The sequence below is a fragment of the Atractosteus spatula genome, chromosome 6 (genome assembly GCF_055471065.1).
Source record: "Atractosteus spatula isolate fAtrSpa1 chromosome 6, fAtrSpa1.hap1, whole genome shotgun sequence".
Lineage (NCBI taxonomy): Eukaryota > Metazoa > Chordata > Actinopteri > Semionotiformes > Lepisosteidae > Atractosteus > Atractosteus spatula.
Window position 1 is genome coordinate 2,644,490 of NC_142711.1, and position 27,378 is coordinate 2,671,867.

Here is a 27,378-nt window from a genome sequence, read left to right on the forward strand (position 1 = left end):
TCATTTGCATCTGATCTTGCACGGATTACATCTAAAGCATGCGCTGTGATGTTTTAACAACAGAAAGGAACTGTATCATGAGTTTCTCTGATTTAATACTTTCAATACTTTCCCAGGCATTCCAAAGTTTTAAGTTTTGATTTTCCTAAAACATTTAGATGTTTTAGCCAAGTTAATTCAAGCAGATTATCAGGACAAATTTTCAAGTATTTCAAAGTTTGCTTCATGTTCTCCCTCTCCAAATATACACTATTTAAAACTTTATCTTTATCTTTAAGCAAAAAAAACATTTATTTTCATTTTTTGAATTTCTAATACGATGGACACCTTCATATATTTATAATTCTGTTCAGTAAAATTGTATGTCATCAAAAATATTTGATAATCTCCCCCCTCCCCCATAACTTTGCTAAAATCATTCCTTGTATAAGTTGATTTGTTCTCCACCCACGAACAAGCTCTCATCTTGCAATTAATACCAATCTGGGAGTCTAAAATAAACCAACTGAAAATATACTGTAATTATCTTGTTTTTACCAAGCCCCCAAACTGAACCTCCTGTCTTAATTGCCTGTGAGCAAGATGTTATTGTTAAAAGTTTAATTTGTGTTCTTTCAAAAATGAACTTCCTTTTGTTTTCTAACAGGATATAAGCCTCACCCATTTGACCCATAAATAAAGACGTTAAATGACAATCTCTATTTTAGCAAGTCTTTTAGAAGCTTTCATCTTCATAAGACCCAGTAGAATCACTGCTATTTATCTATTTGCCTTTTGAGATACAAAAATATAAAGCACACAATTTGATTAAATTATGTTATAGAAAAATCCTGTGACAAGTATTGGGACAATACAGACACAAGAGTTCCGCAACTCCTAATCATTCTTCATTTTAAGTTTCTTCAAGAATAACCAATTCCTCATTGACACTATCACACAAAGTGTGTCCCTATCCTTTGGGTATACGCTGTTCATGAGCAGAGGCACCTTGTTACACAGGTTTCGGGAATATCCAGATGTGGCTAAATCTGGGGAAAAGAGCTAAAGAGATGTTGGCAGTGTGTTGAGATCCCTCACATCTCCATCCTGGGCATCTCTGAATCCTGTGCTATCAAGTCTTTATCAGGACCTCTCCAGTGACATAAAGGTATAGGCCTGCAGTGCCTCTGGTACCTCTGTGAAATCTATTTGCTTTATTTTCAGGGTCCTTTGTAACACTCAATCATTTTGTTCCTCGTGTTATATTCTGGTTTTGAAAAGTTTAAAATAAAGCAAAACCGTTTCCCACAAAATCGCAACATTGTGGCAAGATAAATAACCAACCAACAGCTTTTCAGAATGTCTCTGAGGAAAGCAGACCGAATGTTTTACAGACATTATTTGGACTCTTACAATTCAGAAGGACTTTGTTACCTACAAAATGTCACCTACTGTACAGTACAGGATAGCTCTGGATGAATTTGGCAGGGAAGCTGACAGATTTCTTTAAATAAAATTAATTCTTTTTAAAAGCATTATACATCTTTTACTCTCTTGTCTTCCATACTATTGTCTGTCACTATATTACTGCACTGTCGGTTTCACTTATTTACAATGACTGGTTGATTTTATTCAGGACCAAAAATCTCTGAAAACCATCCTATTTGTATTGTACCATCAGGGGCCTTTCTAGGCAGACTAAAAGTATTGGCAGTTCAACTACTACACTCTGGGTGGTAGGCAGGTCCTGTACATTCCTCACTCGAGCCACAGCTGCTGATTGGGCCAGAGCTAATCCCGGTTTTCAAGGCGTTGAGCAAACAGAGACCATGTGACCCAGTCCATCACAGAACGTATGGCCTGCTGGTCCCCAGTCAGGCAGCTGGGTGGCCTGGAGCAACTGGAGTGAAGCATCTGCACCAGGGACTCGAACCCACAACCCGCCAGTCAAGAATCTAGAGACTTACCCTTTACCCTGAGCTGCCCCTGCTCCTTTATCGGCACAGACAGGAATCCTGAGACTTAGGATGTTGTCATTTAAATGGATTGTATCCTAAAAGGTTCTCGAAACGCAGAGTAACTCAGCACTCACCGGAATGGGTTTGCAGGGGTCCGGGCATCACACACCTGCGCGTGTCCGTGACACACACAGCGCCCCCCAACGCTGATGTCCTTAATGCTGTAGTAATACTGCAAAAACAAGTCATTCAAAAACTTTAAAAAAAACAAATGTTTTGTTTTATAACACAACAGAATGCAAAATCTGGAAAAGGACTGAAAAAATGCACACAAGCTGTAAGCTGACTGTTCCTGTGTTTGAGTACAAGGGTAGGACCATCTTGTAACCCCAAAACGTAAAAGAGACTCAGCATTTACAATTCTGATGTAGTGATTAACTTATGAGTCATTTTTTAAGCTGACATGTTCTCTTATGCTATACAATCTCTTGAATAGTTTCTCAAAGGGTCAATACCATCAGATTTTCAAAAGTCTACACAATAAATCAAATCATCTTCCTACTGCAGTAGATATTGCAAATATAGACACGTACGATATTTATTAAAAACAGTACATTAATATAATAACAACAAACCCTCTGCTGCCAGTAGGAATAAGATTAAATGGGATAAGGTTAACTCAATTTTGTTTTAAGGTATGATAAAGATATGATAAAGCAAACACCTCTGATAACATACTAAAGTCAGTTTCATTCAGACAGGGTAATCATTAATCTAGACCAAGTCATGAATAATGTTTGGTGTACAAATCTTCATAAACCTCGTCTTTGCTTGAGAATTTTTCCAAATGTCTGCAAACACACATACTGTACTATTTCTGCAGTACATTATATCCCTCCTAAGAAAACCCACCTAAGAGAACACACTGATTTCAGGCCAGCTGCTCTTACATCCTTTTTGATTAACTAATTAGTTCAGAATGTCTCCCGGTCAGTAAATGGTAAACTAGATCCCTATCAGTTTGCTAATAAACAAGGACAAAGCACAGAAGATGCTGGAGTTACTGTACCCTCACTCAATAAGAATTTGGACAAACACAAACCATATGCCAGGGTGATTTTCCTTTACTTTTCTTCAGCAGAATTAGACCAGACATCTTAACATTATTTCATTATGAAAAATTATTCAATTACTGTAAGGTCTCAACATCTGCAAATGTAACATTAGGAAATTTGCTTATTCTCAATTTGGTCTGGCACGGGGTCTCACAGTATATGGAAGAAGAGCAGAGCAGGATGAAACTGAGCCAAAGGTTGTGAAGCACAACTTTCATATTAGCGGCACAGCAGACTAGGACTGTGAAAGGAATCTACAGAGTGAGTGAGTGTTACAGCGAGCTGCCGAAAGGTATATCGGCACCCTGTGCGGTGATCTCAGAGCGTTAGGCGAGCAATCCAAATCGCTAGGCAAAGACGTAGTCAGTAAACAGGAAAAAATCCAAAAGACCAAGGGGTTACAAACAGGAAGCCAGGAGAACAACAGGCAAGGAAGGAAATCCAGGGGAGCAACCAATACCGAGCGCTGACTGATACTGAATGAGGGTTTATAAGGAGTGGAGACTGGGGTGAGTTTAGTGAAGGACAGCTGAGACTGATTAATTAACACGTGCGGCGGTGCTTTGTGGAATTAGCCGGCACTGGGAACTGGTAAGAGCGTTTTCTGGTAACGGGTTTCTGATTGCTGGTCGTAACAGTGAGCCGCACCCTTCCCCCTGCCCAAGTACCCACTACCCAGCATCCCCATCCCAGCGTGGTCCTGTTTTTATACTGTAACAAACGCTCCAGGCTCTGTGTCAGCAGTGTGGAGAAGGACTCACCCACAGTTTTATTGCCCGTTTTATTTTACAGCCGGGCCTGCTGATCATGGAGTCAGAAAGAGAAAGCGCAGGTGTCTGCTGGACACAGAGGAGGGATTAATGTTGTTTATTTTAGCTGATTATTGTAAGTAACTATATATAGTAACTATTATTTATAGCTGATAAATAAGTTATTTAAATTAACTTTAACTATCATATGAGATACTGTTATTTATGTCTTTTGACCATATACACTATATACTTTAGTACACTATGTGACAGTATTGAGGTGGACCTGGTTATATGCAAAGTTAGCTATTTGTGACTGTCCTCTGCACCAAACCCTTTTTAATGTCAAGACCTTACTGTACACATTAACCCATATCTGATATTTCAGCACAACTCATTCCTTACGAGATTGATTTCGGCAGGTGGAAGTTAATAATACACATTTTTCTTAGGTAATAACTAACTCTGGGACATCCAGGGATGTGTGAGTTCACCACTGCTCTTCACTCTCTATACAGATGATTGTGTTGCCAGTGGTCCAAGGCACATGCTAGATAGATAGATAAGACTTTATTGATCCTGAAGGGAAATTGATGCTGACGTTATTTGTAATAAAGTACAACAGTGAATTTACACAGGTCAGGGGTGTTTGGTGCCAGAAGTCAGATTCTTCCATGTTTTTCAGTTCTATGTTACAGTGTCATGCAGTATGGAATAACTGTCTGGTATAACAGTCTTTCTTTGCAACAGAAAGCCAAGCTATCCAGACTTTTGAGGATATGTTCGACGTTAGTGGGGCAGCCACCTGACCTGCGCTTTCAAACTGTTTACAGTAAGGGTGCGTTGAGACTAGTTAGTAGCTCCTCTCATTCCACACATGCTCTGCATGTAGACGCCTTCAAACAGACATTTTAGAGACCCTCAATGCAGACACAACAAAATGAGGAATTCCTTTATCCCACATGCAATGTACTGTAACTACTCAATAAACATGTTCACAATAAAGAAGCACTGGTTTATGGACAAGTACAATTAGTGGTTATGTGCAAACATTAAGGGGTGCTGTGCAATTACAGGGGGAAGTAAACTCACAGATTATGCTGTAGCTGTGTGGATTCCAGTAGAAGTGGGATATAATTACTATTTATGGGTTGATGTCTTTTATGTAATATGTATTTTTAATGTAATATTTATTTGTACTGTTTCATGTTTTTTGTAAGTCTCTGCGAAAGGAAACCATAGCTGCCGAGAAATTACCATATCATATGGTAAAGGAGAGGTTATTGCAACCTGTGGGCTGGGTTTGAATAATCTTCAAGTCATTAAATTACATTTACCTGCCAGCTCTGGTTGTAAACCTTTTCTTGGCATCAAGCCCAATAGCTTGGAATGCACAAGGAGGGGAATTCATGGAAAAGTACTCTGGTGTCAGCAAACAGATAAAAAATATACAGAACACTTGATCAGGTTGAGTTGATAGAGTAAATAACACGATGATCCCTGTGATCAATTCAGTGGAGAACTTGGGAGATTATGTACACAATTGAAAGCTTACAAACCTCCTGCTAAACCAACAACATCTGTTCCAAAGTTCAAGCAGTGACTTATGGAGTGTATAAACTACATGTAATAATATTAGCACTTTAATATATACATAACACATGCTTTCATAGAGAATTTTCCTACATTAGAAAATTCAAAAACAACCCAACAATGAGTAGTGAAATTTTAATTTCAGGCTTTAGTGAATGTGTTCGCCTTTTCACAAACCATTTCAATACTTGTTTGTGCTCCACTGGTACGATGTCAGCTGACTTTTCTGGAAGATTACAATCACTGATGAATTGCCTTCACAGCCTATCAAGAACAACTCAAGCAAGGATGTGCATTGAAGGCTGGTAAACCTGGACTCTTCAGGTCTGTTATGTGACAGTCAATGAGTCTAATAAGAAAAGAAATGAAATCATCGGAGGACGATGATGTAATCATTACATGATGTAATGTATTAAACTGTTACTGAAGCAGGATATAAAACTGCTCCACAAAGGCCAGCAAGAATGTTCAATATCAGACACCAGGCATCCCCTCACCACATGCTTGGGAAGGTCAGCCCCAGTTCAGAGCTCCTTTCACTTTCGGGGAATTTAAATTTTCTTGTGATTATGATACAGATTCTATATATCCAGTGCTGCATTTCCTGGGGTCAAGTCTTTTTGGGAGATACTGTTACAAAATAGCAGGCAGGAAATAACTAGGCGGTATATGAAATGTGTGCTTTTGTTCCCATCCAATACATTCCCGAGGACAGAGTAATACTGTATATGGGGTTCAAAGTCAGATCAAACAAAAAAAATCATATTAATAACATGACTGCATAACAGTTACACTATAGACAGGTACAGTATGTACAGTACAATTAAAGGGTTGCAGAGTCCTATATTACAATATACAAGTTTACCTAAAATATCTAGAATTCCCCCCCCCCCCCGTGACCCAAATATACCAAAAAAACACCTTAAATAGGTCCAGAAAAGAAACTTGCACCTTAATAAAAATGGATCCTGCCCAGGACTAAATCTCCCTGTCTAAAACACAAATACCTGCACGAAATGGGAACAGATTTCCTCTATTCCAACACATCATCGCTGAAATAGGAAAGAATGTTTTTAGCCTAAGGATTCCACACCCAGGAAATTCAGATTCCACAACTTTGGAGGAAGAAGTGGATAATGGATGATGACGTTCCTTCTTCTCTGTTCTTCTCCCCACTTCCCTTGCTACTCTCCTTTGTCTCCTTTCTTCTTGTATCTTTATTGGCATATTTATCAAGGGGTCTATTCTTATGGAGACTTAATGACCTCACCAGGAAGTGACTAAATACCACTCAGAAAAACCTTTTTCTGAGCCTTTGAAGTAGGACAATCCAGCTGTAAAGTACCAACGCGACAAACTTGAACTAACCCCCTCTGTCACCAAAAACAAAGGTTTTGTCCAAATTGGGGCTTCACAATAATTCTCCCCATTGCTGACCATGTACAGTATACCACAAAACACAATAATAACTAATGCCTTCATTGCAGCTCCGTGCGCTGTAATATTTTATTTAGGCAGTTCTCATTTTAAACTATCTTGTCATACAACAAAACAAACAGAATTTATATGTGTTGTCATATAATGGACATTACATGTAAACTGAATATGCCTTTAAGAGAGCTGTGTTAAGACAATAATTGCTGTATCCTGTGAAATGTTCTAACATAACGGTTTACGGCACGGGGGACAAGCTGCCAGTGGAATGCCATGTTAAATTGTAAAAAAGGCTCCCGCAGTAAAGCTTAGTTCTGTTGGCTATAAACTTGGGTAGACATTTAGTCATACTTCTACGCCACTTTTTGCATGTGTGTCAGCAGAAAAGCAGATTTCTCATGCTCACCCTGCGGGTGACAGTGGGGTCCCGCTGGGCCTTCGATATCAGGTGTCCCAGGAGGGTGTTGGTTCTTAGAAAATGCAGACGGATGTTGGTGGCTTTGGTAAAATCCTGCAGGACTGGGGAATATGAGAAATTCTTGGCTCCAGGACGACCGTTCACCAGAGATACAACAATCTAATAAAAAAAAGAGGATTTGGTTTCAGTTAATGCTGGCACAGTGATCCAGTTTTAACTTGTTTGTGAATGAAGGCAGTTGTGTGGCCATGTATGAGATATCTTGACCCACTCCTGCAGTGTGATAGTAAAAAAAGCCTCTAGGGATTTCATTCTGGGGCAAGTAACATATACATTTTGCAGTTCCTTTTGATTTGACCAAGTTTTTTCATATTTCACGTAACACTAGTTATTGGCAATAGTTACAGTATAACTATAGTTTTTTTATCTGTGAGAACAGAGGTTAACTTTCTAATCTTTCTAATCTTCAATTCAGTCCTTAATTTATAAAAAACAGTTAATACTGCTATGTTTGTAGCAGTATTATGTTTGATCTGGATTCATGAACAGTAAATTAATTAAATTGATTATACAGCTTAAACTGAAATTGATTAAGCTTCTAGAGTATTTGATAATGTCCAAAAAAGTGTCAATTTGCTTGAACAATTTTTTGGAAATTATCAAACACTATAGAAGCTGCAAATGAAATTTAAAAATATGTAGATAAAATTCAAGGCTGGGCAAACAGTTCTGTGGGTATTTCAACATACATCAGACTTATAACCAGAAGCTGAGGAGTTGTAACTTCTTCAACCATTTCTCTTTGAAGAATTCAAGACTGTGAAGTTATGAAGATGTCAACAAAATAAAAAGCAATTCATTCAAAACAGACTTTAAGGCAAAAAGATCTTGAGCTGAGAAATATATCATGTTTCTGTCATGTTTCGCCTCTTTGTTTCTTCAATAACGATGAAAGTCTTACCTCCCCATTCTCCAATGGTACTATCCGTGAGTATTCTGTTGTACAAATTTGGTCATCATCTCTATATATACGTCCATTAGGGTCCTTTCCAAACCTTTCAATGCAATCTCCTTTTGCATCTGCAAATTAAAAAGAGATTTAAAATTCCCTTTTTAGCAAAGAACGTATGATTTAATGAAAAGTTCTTCATCCAAGAAATAGCTAAGCCTTCAGAACCACATTATCTGTGTAACTCAACTAGTTTTGTCTCGGAGAATGTACACGTTACTGATCTTGTGTGGACACACTACACAGTAGTGCTGCTGAAATGTGCTTGACCCAATTGTCCCATCAACTTGGCTTGATAAATGGATGTCTTTTGTTGTTATCAAACTCTGAGTAATGACTTAACGTGCCTTTATTTTGTTATGCATCATCATTTGCAGTCAAAATTATATAAAGACATTCAGACATTCAATGGATGCCTCAGAGGTTTTACACAAGTCTTATATATGTCTCAACATATCATTTATTACAAACCAGTAACTGAAATTGATGACAAAAGCTTGTGATTAAAGGCTGGCCCTTTTCCACACCCAGTGATGTATAAATACGGGTAATGAACATCCCTTCCCCAGTGCCCACTGACTGCTTACCCCATCCCATCATAACTCTTGCAGCTGCTCCTAAGCTCATTCCACATAGCTAAGGGGGGTTTCGATGTCCTCACCCTTACCGCCAGGATTTTGTTCTCTCACCCAAATCAGTTAGATATGAATCAATCTCTGTGCTGCACACTCACTACATTGCTCAGATACTAGTGTTAGTCCAAAAACCTTTCAAACATTTTAAAGGTTATTTCACAAAAGTCATGAAGCTCTACCCAATAGGGTATCACAGTCCACCGAAAGAACACTGTATGGACCCATATCACCATGATGACGTAGCTGTTTTTTTTTCCACTGGAAATTACAGAGATTATCTGCTCTTGAGACTCTTGTAAAAAGGGGTGGGGTGCAGTAGACAAGTTAGCATATAGAACAGAGGTGGATTCAGCAAATATCAACACCTTTCAAGCAGCGGTCAGGCCTATATCTAGAGGTGTGGTCAGAAGGTGGCAGAGGGAGCAAATTTAACCTTTGACTCAACAAAGTTCAGAGAACTAAGAAAACCTTTCCTACCTGGATGGAATTACTCACTGCATTCTTCTTAAATACTGAAGGACAAGCTGATACAAGTGTGTTTGTTTAAATTAAAGACAAAATCTTCAAATAAATGGCAAAACTTAATAACTCTTTCAACATTTAAGTTTTGGCAATCATATAACTATATTTTGTACTGTAGATCATTAATTATGATTTATACATTTAATGCTCATAGTTTATTCTGAATTACACTTCCAGGGTGAAATAAGGGTAGGTAATTGCTAGCATGTTCTTTTATTGTCAGCCACAAACCTCTCTCTCTCCCTGCTAAAGAGAAGCTTATCCATTCCTTGGACTCTTCATAAATGTGATCCTCTGTTTGCTGTCTGTAGTCTATAGTGCACTACAGAGAGGGAACAATATGTTTCTTGGGTCCTCTAGCGTTGTCAAGTGTTTCTTTGAACACTTGTATTTAAAGATAGCACTGCCCGCAGGACACAAGAGAAAGGACAGAGATGACGTTTATTAACACAGGGGTTCCCCCTCCTGGCTCCGGGGGCCCAGAGACCTGCTGGTTTTTGTTCCAGTTGAGTTCTCAGGTTACCCCACTGAAGCCTTAACTGAAATAATAATATAATTCAATTCAACAGATTTGTGCTGTTTGTTATAACCTTGTAAACAGGTTGGAAGATACCGTTTAACTACTGCATGTCAAAAGCAACAAACTGTGCAATCCCAAACTTCAGAGTAGAAAAAATACTTGCATGTACTCCAATCAAACAACTTGTTAGTTCGATTAAGGCTTCAGTTATGTAATTAAGCTCATCTGGAATGAAAACCAGCAGGTGTGGATCTGCTGGACCAAGAGTGGGAATCTCTATAAACTAACCGTTGCATCTGCTCCAACAGGCCAGAAACCAACTGGGCATTAGTAAGTGCATTAGTAGATTAGCAGGGTGGCAGTAATTACCACCAAAATGAAAAAAAATAAACAGTTGACTAAAAGCTGAAGAATATTGAAAGAGTTAAAATGGGCAAAACATATTCCAGATGAAACCACATGCAGCCGGATGGAAGAAGAAAAATTCTGCTCATATCTGACTATTTCAGAAAGGATGCAGTGTAGGTCCATAGTACAGAGCAGAGGAGCAAGCAAGAGTGAGAGGAGAGAAGGAGAAAGGAGAAGAGGAAGGAAGACCAGCGGAGAAGTAACTGGACCCTGAGAGAGTTTTCCTCCATCTTCAGAGTAAGAAACCAGATCCTATCTAGACAACCTGAGGATGAGAAGAGCACCGTACTCTATAGAAAAGGGACACGGTGTCTTACAGTATATTGTTGTACTAATTCCATGATGGTGAAAACCACAGGCTAAAAGACATCTCTCCTGGTTTAGTGATGCACTGGTTGGAAAAGGGAAATTGGTTCCCATTTATTTATTATGGGACTTTTAGTGAGTGTTTCAGTCCTGGGCAGGATCCCAGCACACAGGTTCCTTCTTTGCTCTTGTTTTTTTTTAGTTTTATGCCTCACTTTCAGGATAAATTCAGTATTTTCTATGCCTGTAGAGGGCATGGCTCTGATCCTCACAGAACTGTAAAAAGCTGTACATAGGCAGACACATTCTGTGTTGTGTAGTTGTGTCTCATTGTAAGTAACTAGCTGTCTGTTTGCTACCTGGTTATTACTTCATTACCAAGCTGTCCCAGACAAATCAAGAACACACATGCTATGATACGCTCTGTATTCCCTGACAATAGGGGGTGTAATTATTGTTAATTTTTATAATTGACTTGCACAGAAACGTGGTGTCAGGCCCTGACTTACATATTGATTTGACATCTCTTATTTTATAATTATCGACATGCACCATCTGCAACAGCTATATACTGTACAGTACTATGGCTGTCTGCTCATTGCTGTGGACTAGTGGGAAGAATGACCTCAATTTCCATATTTAGAGGCTTTTCTCTGTCTTCCAGCACTCTGCAGTATATCCCATTTTAAGCAAGGCCATTCATTATCAGCACAAAGCTCCTTTTCATTCACGTCAATAACCTTTTTTTAAAGCTAATTATCAAATTATTCGCAATGTCGACTCAATGTTTGCTTTCAGTTTAAATTTGATGTCTAAAAACTTTATATTTTTTATGATGATATTGAAATGTTTCTAATGCAGTTGTTTTAAGTAATCAAAACCAGGGCTTTCGAAAATAATACTTTTCAAGTACTTGAATAATTCTTTTCAAGTATTTGTTCTGCTTTATTTTGTGACCTGATTTGTGCCGAAGACCAATCCTGAGGTAAAGGTAGTTCTTCTGTCCCACCAGTCCTGTCCTAAGACCTCACATCAAAGGAGGGGAGGGAAGAGAGAGTGTCAGTTGCTTTCTTTACCAATGTGCAAGCAGAAACAGCTCTGACAGGGTGTATTCTACACAACAGCATCCGACTTCAATCAGTCTGAGAGGAGTTAGTCAAAGGCCCACCTCTTCAGCTGCTTTGACTCAGAATGCTGTCTTTTTACTTTATCATGTTACTAGGACACCTGCAATTTACAAGAAGTTTAACCTGGTTTCCAAGAAGGAACTGGAAAGCATAAATGTGGGTAGCTCTCCAAAACCACAGGAAGCAATATAAAACCATCAGTGGGTTACAGGAGGGTTTAGTGTTTTCACAACAGTTAGGATTAGACATAGGTTAAAATCTGCATTAATTTAAAGGTTAGGGAAAAGGTCAAGGTTAGGTTAAGGAGTTTAGATTATTTGTCTAAACAAATCACAAAGAGGGGGGGATCTCTTGTATTGAATGATATTCCAGAAAAAGGAAAGGATCATACTGTTTGTACATTTTGAGCATAATGGAGTTTATGCCATTAATTGTTTGTAGAGAGCAGACTTTCACAATTTGGGCAAATACCAGTCACATAGCCCATTAAGGTCATTTCTCTTCAAAGCTCTGCTGTTACTGGTGTGGATGTTGGTCATCAGTTGTTGCTACCAGTCGGGTAGCTCCCACATGCTGGTAGCTAATGGGACCAAATGCAGTCACATGGAGTGATCATAGTGGGATCAGTCAGTGCACAAGGACATAAAAAGAGTTATAAACAACAGGAGGCCACTCATCAGCATGAATAATACCACAGCATGATTAATATCAATTGATCTCGGGGTCTCATTCAGCCAACTGATGAAAGAAACGCTGGTGTCAGCTTCAACCACATGTCACAGCTTCTAATAATCCGAGTCCCACCTCCAGCTCAATCAATCCGAGAAGGCGTAAACTCTAGGGATGGTTATCCAATCCGCTTCCCCGTTTTCCACCGCATCCCCCAGGGATAGCATACTTCAGGGCAGCCCACAGAGGAGTCAGTGCCCAGTATTGGGTCTTTCCTGGCGAGCCTTGCTTCCTTGTTTTCCTGATAACTTTGCTCCTGGCTTTGGATTCTCGGTTGATGGACTTCTGCTTTACCCACGACTTTGTCTTCTGGATTCTGTGCTTGGCCTCTCGTTGTGAGTACTTCCTGGATACCGAGCTCTTGGACAGTTTAACTATCTAGTCTTCTGGATCTTCCTTTTGGCTATATACTGTACGCCACTTTATCTTTACTTCTGGATTTTGACCTAGTTTGTTGTTCACACGACCAAGAGCTTGGATAACCCTTTGTCAGCCTTCTGGCTTGTAGTTTCCCAGACTCCCGAACAGGGTCCATTTCGCATTCTTAACACAACATGGCTGGGCATCTTGTTTCACAATCCCTCAACCCCGTAGATGACTGTAATTCCCCTGAAGTGTTGTGTGAGGACAACGAATAGGTCATATTAAATTGTACGCCATGGTAGCTAACATTTAGAATTAAGTTAAAGATATATTCTTGGTGCAAGAATAGCTATATGAGAAAGTTATGGGGCAAGTTAAGACCCAGTGCAAGATGGGTAAAACAATGGTCAGGTCTAAGATAGGTCTGAGGTTTATAGCGAGTTAGTAGAGAGAAAGAGTCTTTATTACCTCCAACGGCCAATTCGTTAACTCGTTAGTAAGACTAGAAGGTTAGAACACAAGGAAGGCTACAAAAGAGAGAGTCCCTTCTGTCTCACCGGGCAGTTAGCAGCTTGGGTCTGTGGATCACATCCAGCTGTCTGCTGAACAAAGCCAGGGTATCAGCTTCAACAACAGCAGCATGTCAGTGTAGCTTTTACCGCTTGTTGACTCCCACAACCCATCTCTGTGAAGAACTGTATCTTATTCCCAATTATAAATGCACTTCACCCTAAGTAAGGGTTGTGGCTGAATCTGTGAAGACTGTTAGGGATCAGAATATTTTACAGAGAGAGTTCAATGTGGTTAAAGCTATTAACAGGGTTAGGGGTAGAGTTAGGTTTAGACTGAAGGATTAGATTATGGATAATACTATGGATAGGGTTATACTGTATATACAGATGCAAAGTCCACTGGGAATAATATAATAATGTTATTTCACTAGTTAAGGTCTTGTTTTACACATTTTTTTAAGATTACAAGGTTTTTGTTTTTCATAGTTAAGTACTGTAAATGCCCAGTGATTACACGTTCTGAAGAGAGTACACAAAATATTTTAGAGTTGTTTCGTCCTGTTACTGTACTAACACCAAATTACAATCTACATAGCTCCTTACCACCGCAACAAAAATGTCTGTGATTGGGACTCAAAGAGGGCAAAGATTTTTTTAAATTATAGACCTGCCTGAAAGAATTTTTCATATGAAAGAAGAAAGCATTAAAGAACACCTGGGCATCTTGGCAACATTATTAAAGACTCATACATCACTTCTGTATGACTTACTTGCAGATGGCTTAAATTAATAGATAAAACAGGATAAAATGTACAGCATGATGGTCTCAGCTTTTCTTATTATTTTAACTTTAAATGCAGGTGGCAGGTTTAACAGTGTATTGAGGATTTCCCAGTTGGACATATGCAATGTCCAGGATTGGGCTAGGCTCTGACAATCAGATATCAGTGTATTCTTAATTTTGAGCACTATGTTTGTTTGTATTTATATTTTTATCATAAAATATATTTTATTAGGAATGTTTTAATATACAGCCATCTTTCAGCAGCTTCCACAAATAAAGTGCTAATAAAAGATGATTAAAATATAGCACAGTTAGAAATATAGGTTGGGTATTGTCTATGTAGATTTGCAGAGAAATCCCGGAATATTCTGCAAACACAATCATAACCACTGCTGCATGCTGTATTTTACATTTTTGAAGAGATGTGCTATACCCACATCTCTTCATTATTTTCACCACAAAACGGCTTCATATTATCTATAATATGAAAAACAAAACTGAGACTTGATCCATTTTCCAGGGCAGGAAATTAATATATTACAAACATGCATTCCAATAAACGGATATGTGCACAACTCATATGTAAATCTATATCCATAAACCGCTGACATAATACAGGTTGAACAGTACATCCAAAATAAAGAGATCTAAAGTAAAAGATTTTTTGGATGTTGAAAACCGAAACCTCATACTTATATCTGGAAGCAATTAAACATTGGAGGTGCAGGTGTGTTGCACAGGTCAATAGTATATAAAGCAAATTTGCAGGGATGTTTGTGTGCTCCGAAAATAAACTTATACAGCCTTAGTCCAGGGCTGTAGTCCAGACACAGTACTGGAGCTTCTGCCAAAGGTACAGTAGAGTTGGAACTGAAGTGTTTATCAGTGGTGAAGATCTCAAGAGCAGCATTTGGTGAATGCAGCACTGATAACCTGATTGGAGCCATAACTCTAAGGAAAATACATACACCCATTCAAAACTGTAATCATTTATGAATTTGTTATATGAAGCACAAAGTTGTGGTTATTTTAATCTGGATTTCTAAATAACAAATTACATTACATAAATCTGTCATGTTTTAATTCTATTATCTCCTAAGAGAGACAGGTTTATTTAACCAAACTCACGTGCAAAGTACTGCCAAGCAGAGTAGGTTCTTCCAAAGTCAACTGAGTGCTCAAGAACCCAAAGGTCAGGACGGGGAGAGTTGGCAAACTTGATGAGAACATAGGCCACGTGGAACAGCTGAAATTAAGAACACAAATAGAATCATCTTAGTCAAGAGGCATCACTGCGATGTGACTAATTATTATAACACTGATTCAAAGCATGATCCTTTTATAGAGTCTAAATTTAGCAAGCCTTAGTTTTTCAGTCGCCAATGTCGGTGGGCCTTTCTAGCAGTTCTGAATTTAACAATAGTGTTCAACTTCCAGAATTTGAAGACCTGTTTTTGCATTGCTGATACTTTAGCAAAGAAATAGAATGTTGTAATTACAACTATTTTTACATGTATGTTACACAGAAAATGTTACTGGTAAAAAATATGGTGCCAATATTTTCAGAAATGTGAGGTTATAGTAGTTCCTGTATTTCCTTCAAAATGGAGACCCAAACACTATCTGTACTGGGTACCATTCATCAGAGTATTTGCAAAGACATGCAATCCTAAACAGTCATTACAAAAAGTGACTTTCTTGTGTGTGAACATCTTTCAATGTATATAGAATAGTTCCTGCACACATTTTGCAAATCTACTATTTATTACTGCCAAGTCAAAATCTTAGAATCAACAAGTGACATGCATGGAAAAGAAATGTGTTTGTTCTCTTTCATTCTAGTCCAAGGGTTAATAAAATACCGCACCCCTGAGTTAAAATAGAAGGGAATAAATTAACACTACAATAAAGCAACAACTTTGTGACAATGTATAAGTCACAAACATGTCCAGATTTCACACAGAAAACTAGGACATAAACTAGCTTAATCTGATAAAGATCCTTGGCATGTACTGTACATATCCCATTGGCCCTAAATTGGCTTGTGTCTTCTCTATACAAGCAATAACCCTTCAGTTAAAATCCTGTCAGGTGATGTCATTTCAGCCACTCCTGGAATCAAGAATACAGGAATGTTAGCATTCTACCCAGTTCAAACACCGGGAGAGCTCCAGACCTGCTTGTCCAAACTCGATCAGTTCACCACTTCATCTTCAACACTGCTCACTAGTATGAATCAACCTCTAATACGCTTTAAAAAATACCACGGTTGGCTATCATATAACAATATTTATTAAACCAAGATAATCTGTGAGCAACATTGTGTCAAATGCAAGGCCTACCACTGAAAATGATCTTATATTCTGTAATGCATACAGTTCAAATATTGAAACAGTCTGGGCCAACTAGGTGTGCAACACAAAGGTCATTTGCTGTATATGTGGTAGGGGTGGAGACGGCATTCATACTCTGATGACAGCTCTGTCACATGAGTCACCATGAACTATTGTATACCCCAAAGGAGCTTTTGTCATACCAGAAAGAGTAAAAAAAATCACTGGAAATAAGAACTGGCAGAAGCAAACATATTTCTAATGGAATCTGGCAGGTTTCATGGATTTTCTAGTCTTTCAGCAGCACAAGTTTCCTGTAATACAGTCAGTAACCAAATACCACAATGCACTAAACTACACATTTGGCAGTCAGACTCAACAATACTTCTCTTCCTCAGATTGAAAACAGAGGCAAAACTGTACTGAAAACAAAACTGATTTTGGGAGCATGTGAAAGAAAACTACTTAAAACTGTGTAGTTCTATAATTCTCTGCAGCCAATATGCAAAGGCTATCTCATTCCTAAGGTTGCAGTGTTGGGATCTGTATGTATATAGTCATATCCAGGAACATGTATGTATGTTTACTTATAGACACAAGGTGCAAAACTCAGACACTGTCAAGACAGCAAGAGGGAAAAATTTCAAGACCAAAATATATCCCCTGCTTAAACTTAACACTGCTTGTAAAATTTTAAAATTATTTAGGCATAATACACACTGTTAAATGCATGAACACTGTTTAACATATTATAATACAGTGTTTGAAATGGGTGGCATGGTTGCTCAGTGATAGCATGGCTACCTCACAGTGCTGGGTCCCTGGGTTCAGTTCTAAACCTGGGGTGCTGTCTGCGTGGAGTTTGTATGTTCTCCCCATGTTTGCAAGGGTTTCCTCCAGGTGCTCCGTTTTCTCCAAATACTGGTAGGCTAACAAGCGTCTGGGAAAATTGGCCCTGTGTTTGTGTTTGTGTTTGTGTGTCTGTGTGTGTGTCTCTGTCACCTGTTGCTAGCCGGGACAGGCTCCGGCTCTCCCACGACCCCGAACTGGAACTGAAAATAGGTTAGAAAATGGATGGATGTCTCCACAAACATTTGACACTGTGTTATCACCACCAGAGCAATTGGATGATGGGGTTTTCACCTCAGAAAAGCACAAAAACAGCTATATGTGATGCTACCCTTAAGCAAGCACTTACCCTGACCATCCCCACACCTACACCACTGGTAATACCCTGCACACTGCCAAGAAAATGTTTGTGAACCCCCAATATAAATATGGGAATTAATATTTCTTACTGCGATGCCCTTGCTTAATCAAAACATTTTTTCCTTAAATAACCAGTTATTTAAGTTTTTATATTAATCAGTTCAATGATCTGTGAGGTGCAATGATGTATGCGATAGAAAAAAAAAGAATAATTAAAAACCAGTACACAGCATTTGAAATAAAAAGCAAATTCCTAGTTGTCTCAACACAATTAAGGGCATAATTAGACTGAGGCTGTTAAATAATTGAGCAATAAATAAACAAGGACTTGTTCTGGGCAGCAAAGTCTGATATCATGGTCAGGAAACTTGTAACTTTGGTTTTCACCATAAACCACTAACCAAATTTAAAAGATTTAAAAGAGAATAATTGAGGCTCACCAGTATGGAAAGGATTACAAAACCATTTCTAAACATTTGGGGCTCCATCTGTCCACTGTCAGACAGTGTTGTAGTCAAGACCACAGTGACTCTACCCAAAAGCAGTCGTCCTGCCATGATATCCCCAAGAGTAACACCAAACAAGCGCTGTGCAACACCCATCTGAGGATCTGCAGGCCTCTCTTTCTACAGCTAATATGAGGGTTCATGCCTCAGTCATAGTGAAAACACTGAACAGCAAATGATTTTCAAGGGAGTTTAGACAAAAAGACACTATTGCTCTTTAAAAAGAATAGTGCTGCATGTCTGAAGTTTGCCAAAGAGCACCTGGACAATCCACAAGACTATTGGAAGAATTTGTTCTCCCGAGAGATGACTCAAAAGTTTAACTTTTTTTAATAAGAAACACTCCGTGTGGCAACAACCAAACACCGCCATCTAGCAGAAGAGACCCATCCTGACTGCCAAGCACTGTGGTGGGAGTATCAAGGTTTGGGGCTGCTTTGCTTGCCATCACCGAGGGAACCATGAATCTGGCGTTGTGTCAGGAACTTCAGGAGGAGAGTGCAGGCCACTGCAGCTCAGCCAGAAATGGGACACGACAGCAGCAAGACAAAGATCCTAAACACACAAGCAGATCTACAACCGAATGGCTCAAGAAGAAATTGTACATTTTGCAGCAGCCAAGTCAAAGTCTGGACCCAAACGTCTTTGAAATGTTAGGACGGGACCTGAAGCAAGCTCATCATGCTAGAAAACTCTCCAAAATGTATAAAAGCCACAAAGCGAGAGACCGATAAAGTCACAAGAAATGTCTAGTTGATGTCATTGTTACTCAAGGTGATGCAATCAGTTATTGAATCTAAGATATTTACTGTTGGATCGCTTCATTAATGAAATGATCCAAATATATCTTATTTCTTTGTTATGCTTTTAATCAAGGTGTCTCCATCTTTTCTTAAGACTTCTTGAAGATCTAATTATGCTCAGGGCTAAAATGCACGAGAATGTAGACAAATCTGGGGGAGTGTCACACTTTTTCATGGCGCTGTGTAGCTACCACACATTTCCACTGCACAGTAAATGTACCTTATTTTTCATCATTACTTGCCAGTTTTACTATAATGTTCTACGTGATAATAATACAAATTTGGAAGGAAACCAGAGCTCCTGGGGGAACCCAACGCAGACATGAGGAGAGCATACTGTACAAGATGCACGCAGACGGCAACCCAGGAATTGAACCCAGAGTCTCAGCACAGCCAGACTGCAATGCCACAGTACTGCCCTGTTACCATTTTTTTATTATTTTAATGTTCTATTTTAGAATAAACCATTTGATTGAAATAATGTGACCAGGGGCAATCCTGTCACTTGAGCATCTGCTGACTGAGGACAGGCTGGAACTTGGAAACAGGCTGGACAGGCCACCATGCAGTTCGCTGAAGAGTCAGGTCACAGCTCCTGCTGTGGGGTTAAAGATCAGAGGCCTGTGGACGAACACCTGGGAGTGAAATTCCTCCATATTGACAGCTACTCAGCTGTGTCATACAAACTACAGGCACAAAGGAGAAAGAAACCACCATTTTTTCCATTTTCCATTGAATGGAGAAATTCAATTTCTTGACGTTTGACAACACAGGCTTTTCTTGAGCCTGAACCCTAACAATGGCATCCACAACTGTATTTTGTTTTCACTGAGGCTCACAATTTCTTAAGATTTAAGCTAGAAGTGATCTAGCTCCTCAAAATGTGAAAAATGCAGAAAACATTCTCTTGGTTTTAGACGAAAGCCACTTCCAAAATTTGTTAAAAGGATCTTTGAGGCCTTTGTATGGCTGTGGTTCTAATCAACACCTTCCTGATACTATGTGGGTATGGCGCTCAAGTCTTTTGTAAGTCTTGATCAAAGATGTTTTCTTCAAAGGGGCAAAAATAAGGCCATTTAAACCAAGGTTGGATATAAATTGCTGAAATTCATTTAAAAAATTAACCCCTTGCACAAGTCGCAACTCTGAATATTGAGAAACCGATACAAAAGCTCATCACAACTGTGCTTCATGTTTTTGGACATATTTTACAATCGAAATGGCAATATTTCCCTTGGGGAACGCTGCATGTACTGTACGGTGCTGCCTGAGGCTTTATCCAGTAACAATTAAAGAATTTGTCTTGTAATACATTAACGACCAAAGGTCTTTAATAAAAAGATAAATAATTAATCATTTTTTTTTAATATAAGAAAATAAAAAGGTGAACAGCAAATATAATTCCAGAGATACTGTGTGCAACTACAGAAAGATGTAATAATGTCACCAAGGTTTTACTTTTCATTTCTTGGCAAGTGCATGTTAGCTGAAAAATGTTGCACTGCTACATTTACTGAGCAACCATGCATCAGCGAGACCCTCAGTTTTTGACCGTCGAAGATAACAAACACCACATTTCAAAACGTTATAAGGTTTATAAGGTTTCCCGGTCTTTAGTTCAGATGCTGCATTCAAGTGTGAAGAGGTACTTTTACGGTATTTCTATTTTTCCATCAGACTGATCAACACTCTCGCTGACCAAAAACTGATATATTCCTGAGCCATTTAAGTCTCTGGTTGGAACTGCAACCTTGAAAAATTTTCCATAATAGTAATTCTCAATAATAGTCCAAATCATATCAAGGGGCCTCTTAGTCCAGAAGCTGAGTCATTCCTGTAAAAAACCTTCATGCCATGGCTTGAGATATATTTGGCACAGGCCCTAATCCTCTGAGTCAGATACACTCCACAGTGAGGAAAAATCCCTTTTATGTAACCAAGAGAACTTGAAGCCTGGGTCCCAGCTCAATCTGGTTTGATCAAAACTACGGAGAAGCATAAGGGATTAGAATAGGAAAGGCCTCTAGGTCCGCGTCGTTGCTATGTGGTTAAAATCATCTGCACACACATGGCTTTCGGTAGAAGGCATGGAATAAAAAGTGATTCAGTGGCTTGATCTGGGATTCCTGGTAATCAAGTACACTACATTTCTCACTGTCTCAGCTCTATATCCCTACACCTGTGTTGTTAGTTTATTATTTACATTCTGGCTTTCTCATGTTTCCAGAATGCTTTCAGGTACTTAGGCATGTTTAGCTAAGACAGACATAAAGAGCAAATGCACTATTTAGGACACTGATATCAGTCCGGGCATTTATACATTTCTGGCTCTAACATTTATAACTTTTCAATTAATAAAAGGCAGGAGATAAAGTAGCCCAAAACAGCAGAAGGAAACAACAGAACAATTTCAAAATATTTCTGCAGATCCTCTTACAGTATGATGTGCATCACATGATTTATTTCAGGGCTGTCAAACCTCTTTTAGCAAACATTTGCTATGGCAGCCTAGATTTGATTTAAATGTACAAAATGCAGGCCATATAGTACTAGGCATAACCATTGCATGGGATTTATTTGAAGGGTTTTGTATTTTTGGAGTTCATTTTACAACAGTAATACCTTCTTTTAAGAGTGTCTGCATCTCCTCAATAGATTTCAATTCACTCTTTATCTACTGATTAGGGTATATGTTTAGTGTGATTAACTGTAATTATTTAAAATATCATAGTTTGTGATTGTTGTACATTACACAATCTTCTGTTGAAAACTCAGGAGGTCTTGTTCAATAATTAGCTAAAGTAAACAAGCAACTATTGTATATACTCCCACCCCTCGCTCTACAACCACAGTGAAGCATTATTATAATACTGTACTTGTTTTTTCACTGTACAGATGGGCTTGCCAAGCTAGATCTGAACCCTCAGGCCGTGCGTTTGACACCTTTGGTTTATGACAATGAAATATAAATGCAATTAAAAAGGACTCTTTGTGGTTGATTACGGAAGTATTCATTTCCTAATTCTTGCTGCAGCAAAACAGAAAAAAAAGTTATACACAATGTAGCCATTAAGGCCTCAGCCCACAAAATAATGAGCACTATCTATAGCCATCTATTGTATTTGAAAAGGAAAAGGAGGAGTGTGGTTGTGCTGTTTTTCCTGGAATCGTTGGCGAGATACAGAAATCATGTAAAATATGTTGCAAAAGAAACTCAAGAAGAGGCACAAGACACAGTTTCCACAGTGCAAAATCCTGGGGACCACAGCCTCTTTTCTGGTTCTGCTCTAGCTGGATAGTAAATATTCTACAACAGAAATAGGCCTCACAGACTCGGGAGATTCAGACCTGAGGTTCAGCTAACAAACAAGACTTACAGCAGTCAATATTCTTCCTTTTTTGATGAAAATCCTTCTAGAAAGTACAAAAAGAAAGAGATATTGCTCCAAAACATGATTTGGCCAACAGTGACACAACAGCCAGAGTTCATATCCAATAAGCACATGTGGGATGAACTTGACAATGATGTAAGAAAGATAGAAATTTACCATTATGGAACACCTCAGAACATCCTTAAAATATCAGTAAAAGACGATTTTCAGATTTTACTTCTTACTGCTATGATGTTTCCACCTGCATACTGTGTGCTGAAGATATTGCCGAAATCTGGATCTGTTGGGGAAGAATTTTACCAGTACTCACAAGGCCTTTCAAAGCTTCAGCCTATGAGACATAAAAGGTTTCCTTCAGGATACACATCTTCTTGAAGACAAGCTGGTTGAGATAACTTCTGGACTCGGTTCTCATGTTCTGCAATATGGATTTGTCATTGAGATAATTTTGACAGTAAGTGTAAACATGATGAGTTAGGACAGATTTAGGGCAACTGGTTTTTGATTGCAAAGAATAAAAAAATGATAAAGCAACAGCCAAAAAAAACAAACCAGTATTAACCCAACATACAACAGAATACCCTCTCTGACGAAGTATTCCTGAGTTACCATAAACACCATTGCCAGGTATCATCTGCTAGGAGACATACTGAACAGCGTGCAATCTGAAACACATGTAGACCTATTACACATGAGGGGAAGCCATCTTTCTAAATGTTCTATGAATTCTGGCTGTCCCTTTCCTAACCCTTTGCGGCCTGTTGGGACCTGAAAATTCTGCCTGCAGAAAAGTCTATCATCTCTGAATCTGGGCTTCTGGCCCTGACAGGACTGCACAGTCATGTCCAGACATCAGACAGCAGAGTCAAGGAGGACTCTGGCCAGAGTTCATCCCCCAGAGAGCCAGATGTGAACTGTGTGTCACTAAAAAAGAATCCCACCCACACCCAAGGTGCACTCTCTGCTAAGCTTTCCTGTCTGTGAATGAAAAAAATAACTGCTTTTCTGAGTTTTATCAAACAAAAAATGTTTTTTTGATGGATCTCATTGAAGATGAATCATTATTCTTTGAATGTATCTCACTATTTATCCTTGGAAAGTATATAAAACTGATATTTCTACCTATTTAATAAAACAATATAGGTATAAACATGCAACCAATCTAATAATCTAATAAAATAATATAAGCACAACATGGAATCCTCTTTGGTACCAGACTAAAAAGATTCACTTGCCTGTTCAGATATGATACGTGACATAAACAAGTGAGGTTCAACAAATGCATTGTATAATTTGAACATGACACAATTTCAGCTCTGTAAAAAAATATCCAAGCATTCTGTCAACCTTTATCATCATTTGCACAAACTATCCCCTTGATGACAACTCTATAAATCCGTAGATCCTTCTCACATCAGATCAATGTGAGCACTTTCCCTTGCAGATGGGTAAGAAAGCAGCCAATCACTATATGAACCATTTGTGGTGTATTCCAAACCACGTGAAAAAAAGAGAAATCACACCACCATCCTGTCCTTGCTACACACAGATCTGACTGCACTGTACACCACAGCATCGTTGTGATCAGGCCTGAGTTTTTTTTCCTGTTTTATTTTATTTCCAAATTTCCAAACTCACCAGCTTTGTACTGTAATACATGCCCTGTATTGAAATCGCACGTGGTGTGTTTTTTGAGTCTTGGCTCACGGCTACAAAGAGGAGAGGAGGAAGACGTACATGCAGACTCCTCCAGCTCACCTCCTGCGAGCCATTCGTCTGTTAACACACCACACACACAACACACACCACACACTGGAGGGTCAGCACTGCCTGGGGAGAGGCGGCCCCCTCACCAACAGCACCCTGACCCACTATCCCCACACTTCCCTTGGCGGTGCTTGGGGATCCCTGCTCGGGCATCCAGTCACATGACCCAGCTCAAACCTGCAACACCCACTCAGGAGGCCCATCACTAAACCGCTTGAACATTCGCCCTTGAGTCTGAGCTGTGAAGATTTAGAACCACACGGACTGTGTATTCTAAGCATTTCTTGTCAACTATTATAAGTGATTCTGCCTCTATGCCATTTTTGATATACTGTAGCTTCCCTACCTCCATTTCAGTCTTGCCTATTCCACCTTCATATTTTCTTCCTCGTAGTGTTACTCTCCGTAAGCCTGGCTTCTGTAACTCCTGCAGTGTCATAATTACTTGCTAGTCCAGTGTGCTGTTTGTAATCCTTCTGGCATTTAGACATGGGCCTCTAAGGACATGGCTGCTTGTTCTTATGTGATATCCCCCTCATCAGTCTTCCAGCTTGCTTAGTTCTTTTTCAGACCTGACTAACCTTACATTCACTCTGGGCCCTATTCAATAGAGAGAATTTCTCTTTGATTTGAGAAATTGCCTGGTTGACAAAACCAGTAAAGAGATAATTTGTACATAAATACATCTCTTCATAATTAACAAATATAAGACGTACGCTACATCTTAAGCAGACACAATCAAGGAATTTACAAAAACAAATCCTGCAATTAAAAACTGATTGACAGTTTTACATTCTGAGATTTTCAAAGTGACTTGTGCGGGCGGGTTTTTCCCAAACGTTTCTGAAGTCAGGGCTATTCCTTGAGCAATGGAATTTTCTTTCTGTAGAGCAAGATGTTGTAACTTGTTTAAAATAACTTTGCTACCATGTACTTTAAACTGTTTCCAGCCAGTAAAAAAACAAAAGGTTTGCAAGTTGCTTTCAGGTAATATCTTATTATTGTAATTCAATTGCAGACATTTTTGTTGGTGTTATTTTTTCCCTAAAGCATGGGAGGTGGATCTGAAGTATGCCATACAGATGCTAAAAGCTGTAGAAAAGTAACAGATTTATCTATGATTTAACTCAGCAGCCTCATTTTCCCATTTCAATTAGTTTTAAATTAAAAAAATACAGGTGTAACGTTTAGATATCTGAACAGTGGTTATAAATTATAGAAATTAAATATGAAGTTTAGGATTAAACTCAAAAACCCAATTCTAATATATTTAAAACATCAATTTTCCAATATGGTGCTGTTTTTTAAAATGTTAGAATAACATTCAATAACAAAGACTGTAGAAGCTGGAGTTTTGCATAAGAATTTGAATCCATCCATTTCATTAAAGACGATCCTCAGGAGTCTCTCAAGGAGCAGCTGGATGAGATCCCTGGAATAACGGGCTACTAACTGCCACAGGGGTGAGGTGCCGAGCCCTCCTCTCCTTTGCAACCGCCTTTGGGCAATGAATCCTCCACATTTCCTTCAGGGCCATCATGTGTCTTCTGGCGGGGCGCGGATGAGATGGTTCACACAGGCACTGCTTGAAGCACCACAGCGTGCAGCGCTGTGGTGAAGAATTCCATTCTGTAGTGAAGAATGAGAACTATCCGTTTTGTTGGTACTGTATCTGCTTTTCCAAGGCCAGATGTGTTCTTCATTGGCCATATGGCAGCCCAGCCTACAACGGATTTCTGGAGAATTACTCACAAGGACATTTTCTTGTGAGCGATAATAGTGACCGTCATAGTGCCTTTCACGGTTCATCATCTAAAAGCTTAAATGGTCCCCATCACACTTGTTGGTGATAAATGATATATAGTATTGGTGTGTTATGACCCACGATATGAAGATTTTGAGGTGCTGCAGCTGACAGTAATGCACCAGCATTTAAGGTCAAAATAAATAGAAGTAATTAAGGTCAAAACCTTTATCCAAAGTAACATTCAAAACAGTTAATGAATTGTAAAAACTGCAGCGCAAAAATACAATGCAGATCAGCATAAACACGAATCACTTAAAACAGCACAATAATAAATCATGGCGACCTAAACAAAACAAGGCACAGATACTATAGCAATACTGCGGTGAACCACCCCATTTAAAAGTGTGATCAGAACAGCTGTGTCTTCAGGAAGCGTTTTCTAGGCACCTGGTTCCACCGGTGAGGTGCAAAGGACAAGAACATTTAAAACATAGTTCATAAGGCCAAGACAACTGCACACTCACAAATTTCATTTCAACACATAAATCTTTCTGGCGGTAGGTTTTTATATGCATGCACTTGAGTATGTATATAATGTATTAGTTTTTCTAAAAATAAAGCAATAAATCCATTGTCTGCTGCACACACATCAACACTGTTTTTCAAAGAGCCTGCTGACAATATATAGGCCTGGCTCCAACTGAAGTAGCTTGTTCATCACAAAAAGTTATTTTTCCACTGGGCTGGCTGATGGAACTGCTGTCCTCTTTATCAGTTTGGTTGAGGAAACAGACGAAGCAGTAAGAGGGCAAGCACAGGCAAAAATGAAACTAACAAATTGCCTAATTGCCCCTTAAAACACAGTAGGAGAGCAATTTTTTACAACGCAGTACTTTGTTGAACACAAAACATTGTGGACAAAACAGAGAAACAGAATGAGTCACTGCAACATTAAAAACTCAGAGGAGCCAGCTGAGTCAAGGAGAAACACACAGAAAGTATCACAGTGGATGATGTAAGGGAGGGAGAATGTGCGGCAGATGTAGCGCCACAGTATGCTAAGAAGTTTCTGTGATAAAAATCTTGCACATCAAAAGAAGTAACATTTAAAATCAATTTTAAAAAAAGCACGTGGTACAAACGTCTGTCTTGCAGAACAGGTGCAAGGTGTTAAGAGATTATTACTTTCAATCTCAGTCACAGACATCCATAAATTCATACAAAAAGCTTTTTGGCTACTACAGCACGTTTCCACACCAGCCTTCCTGAACCTTTTAAGCAGTGTAATAGGTCTGGACAGGCTTGCTGTGGTCTATAAAGAAATAAGTACAGATGAGAAGGAAAATGTTGGCTCGCCTGATCTCATTTATATACGGCATGAACCAATACTGCACATACTGCAGCCCTTACAAACCAACTCCACTGCTACCATGTGTGGCATTTTATTATTACTATTTTAA

General features: G+C 38.9%; 1 protein-coding gene across 4 annotated transcripts in view; it reads right to left on the reverse strand.

Moving 5' to 3' along the window:
* LOC148831676 (laminin subunit alpha-3-like) overlaps positions 1 to 27,378 on the reverse strand; it is a 124,833-nt gene that overhangs the window by 87,983 nt on the left and 9,472 nt on the right. For all 4 annotated transcript variants that reach the window (XM_088918802.1, XM_088918801.1, XM_088918800.1 and 1 more), the window contains exons 3-6: positions 15,290 to 15,407; positions 8,208 to 8,326; positions 7,235 to 7,405; positions 2,072 to 2,169 (exon numbers count right to left, since the gene is read on the reverse strand). In XM_088918802.1, coding sequence (XP_088774928.1) covers positions 2,072 to 2,169; positions 7,235 to 7,405; positions 8,208 to 8,326; positions 15,290 to 15,407 — 506 coding nt within the window. The remainder of the gene's footprint in view (positions 1 to 2,071; positions 2,170 to 7,234; positions 7,406 to 8,207; positions 8,327 to 15,289; positions 15,408 to 27,378) is intronic.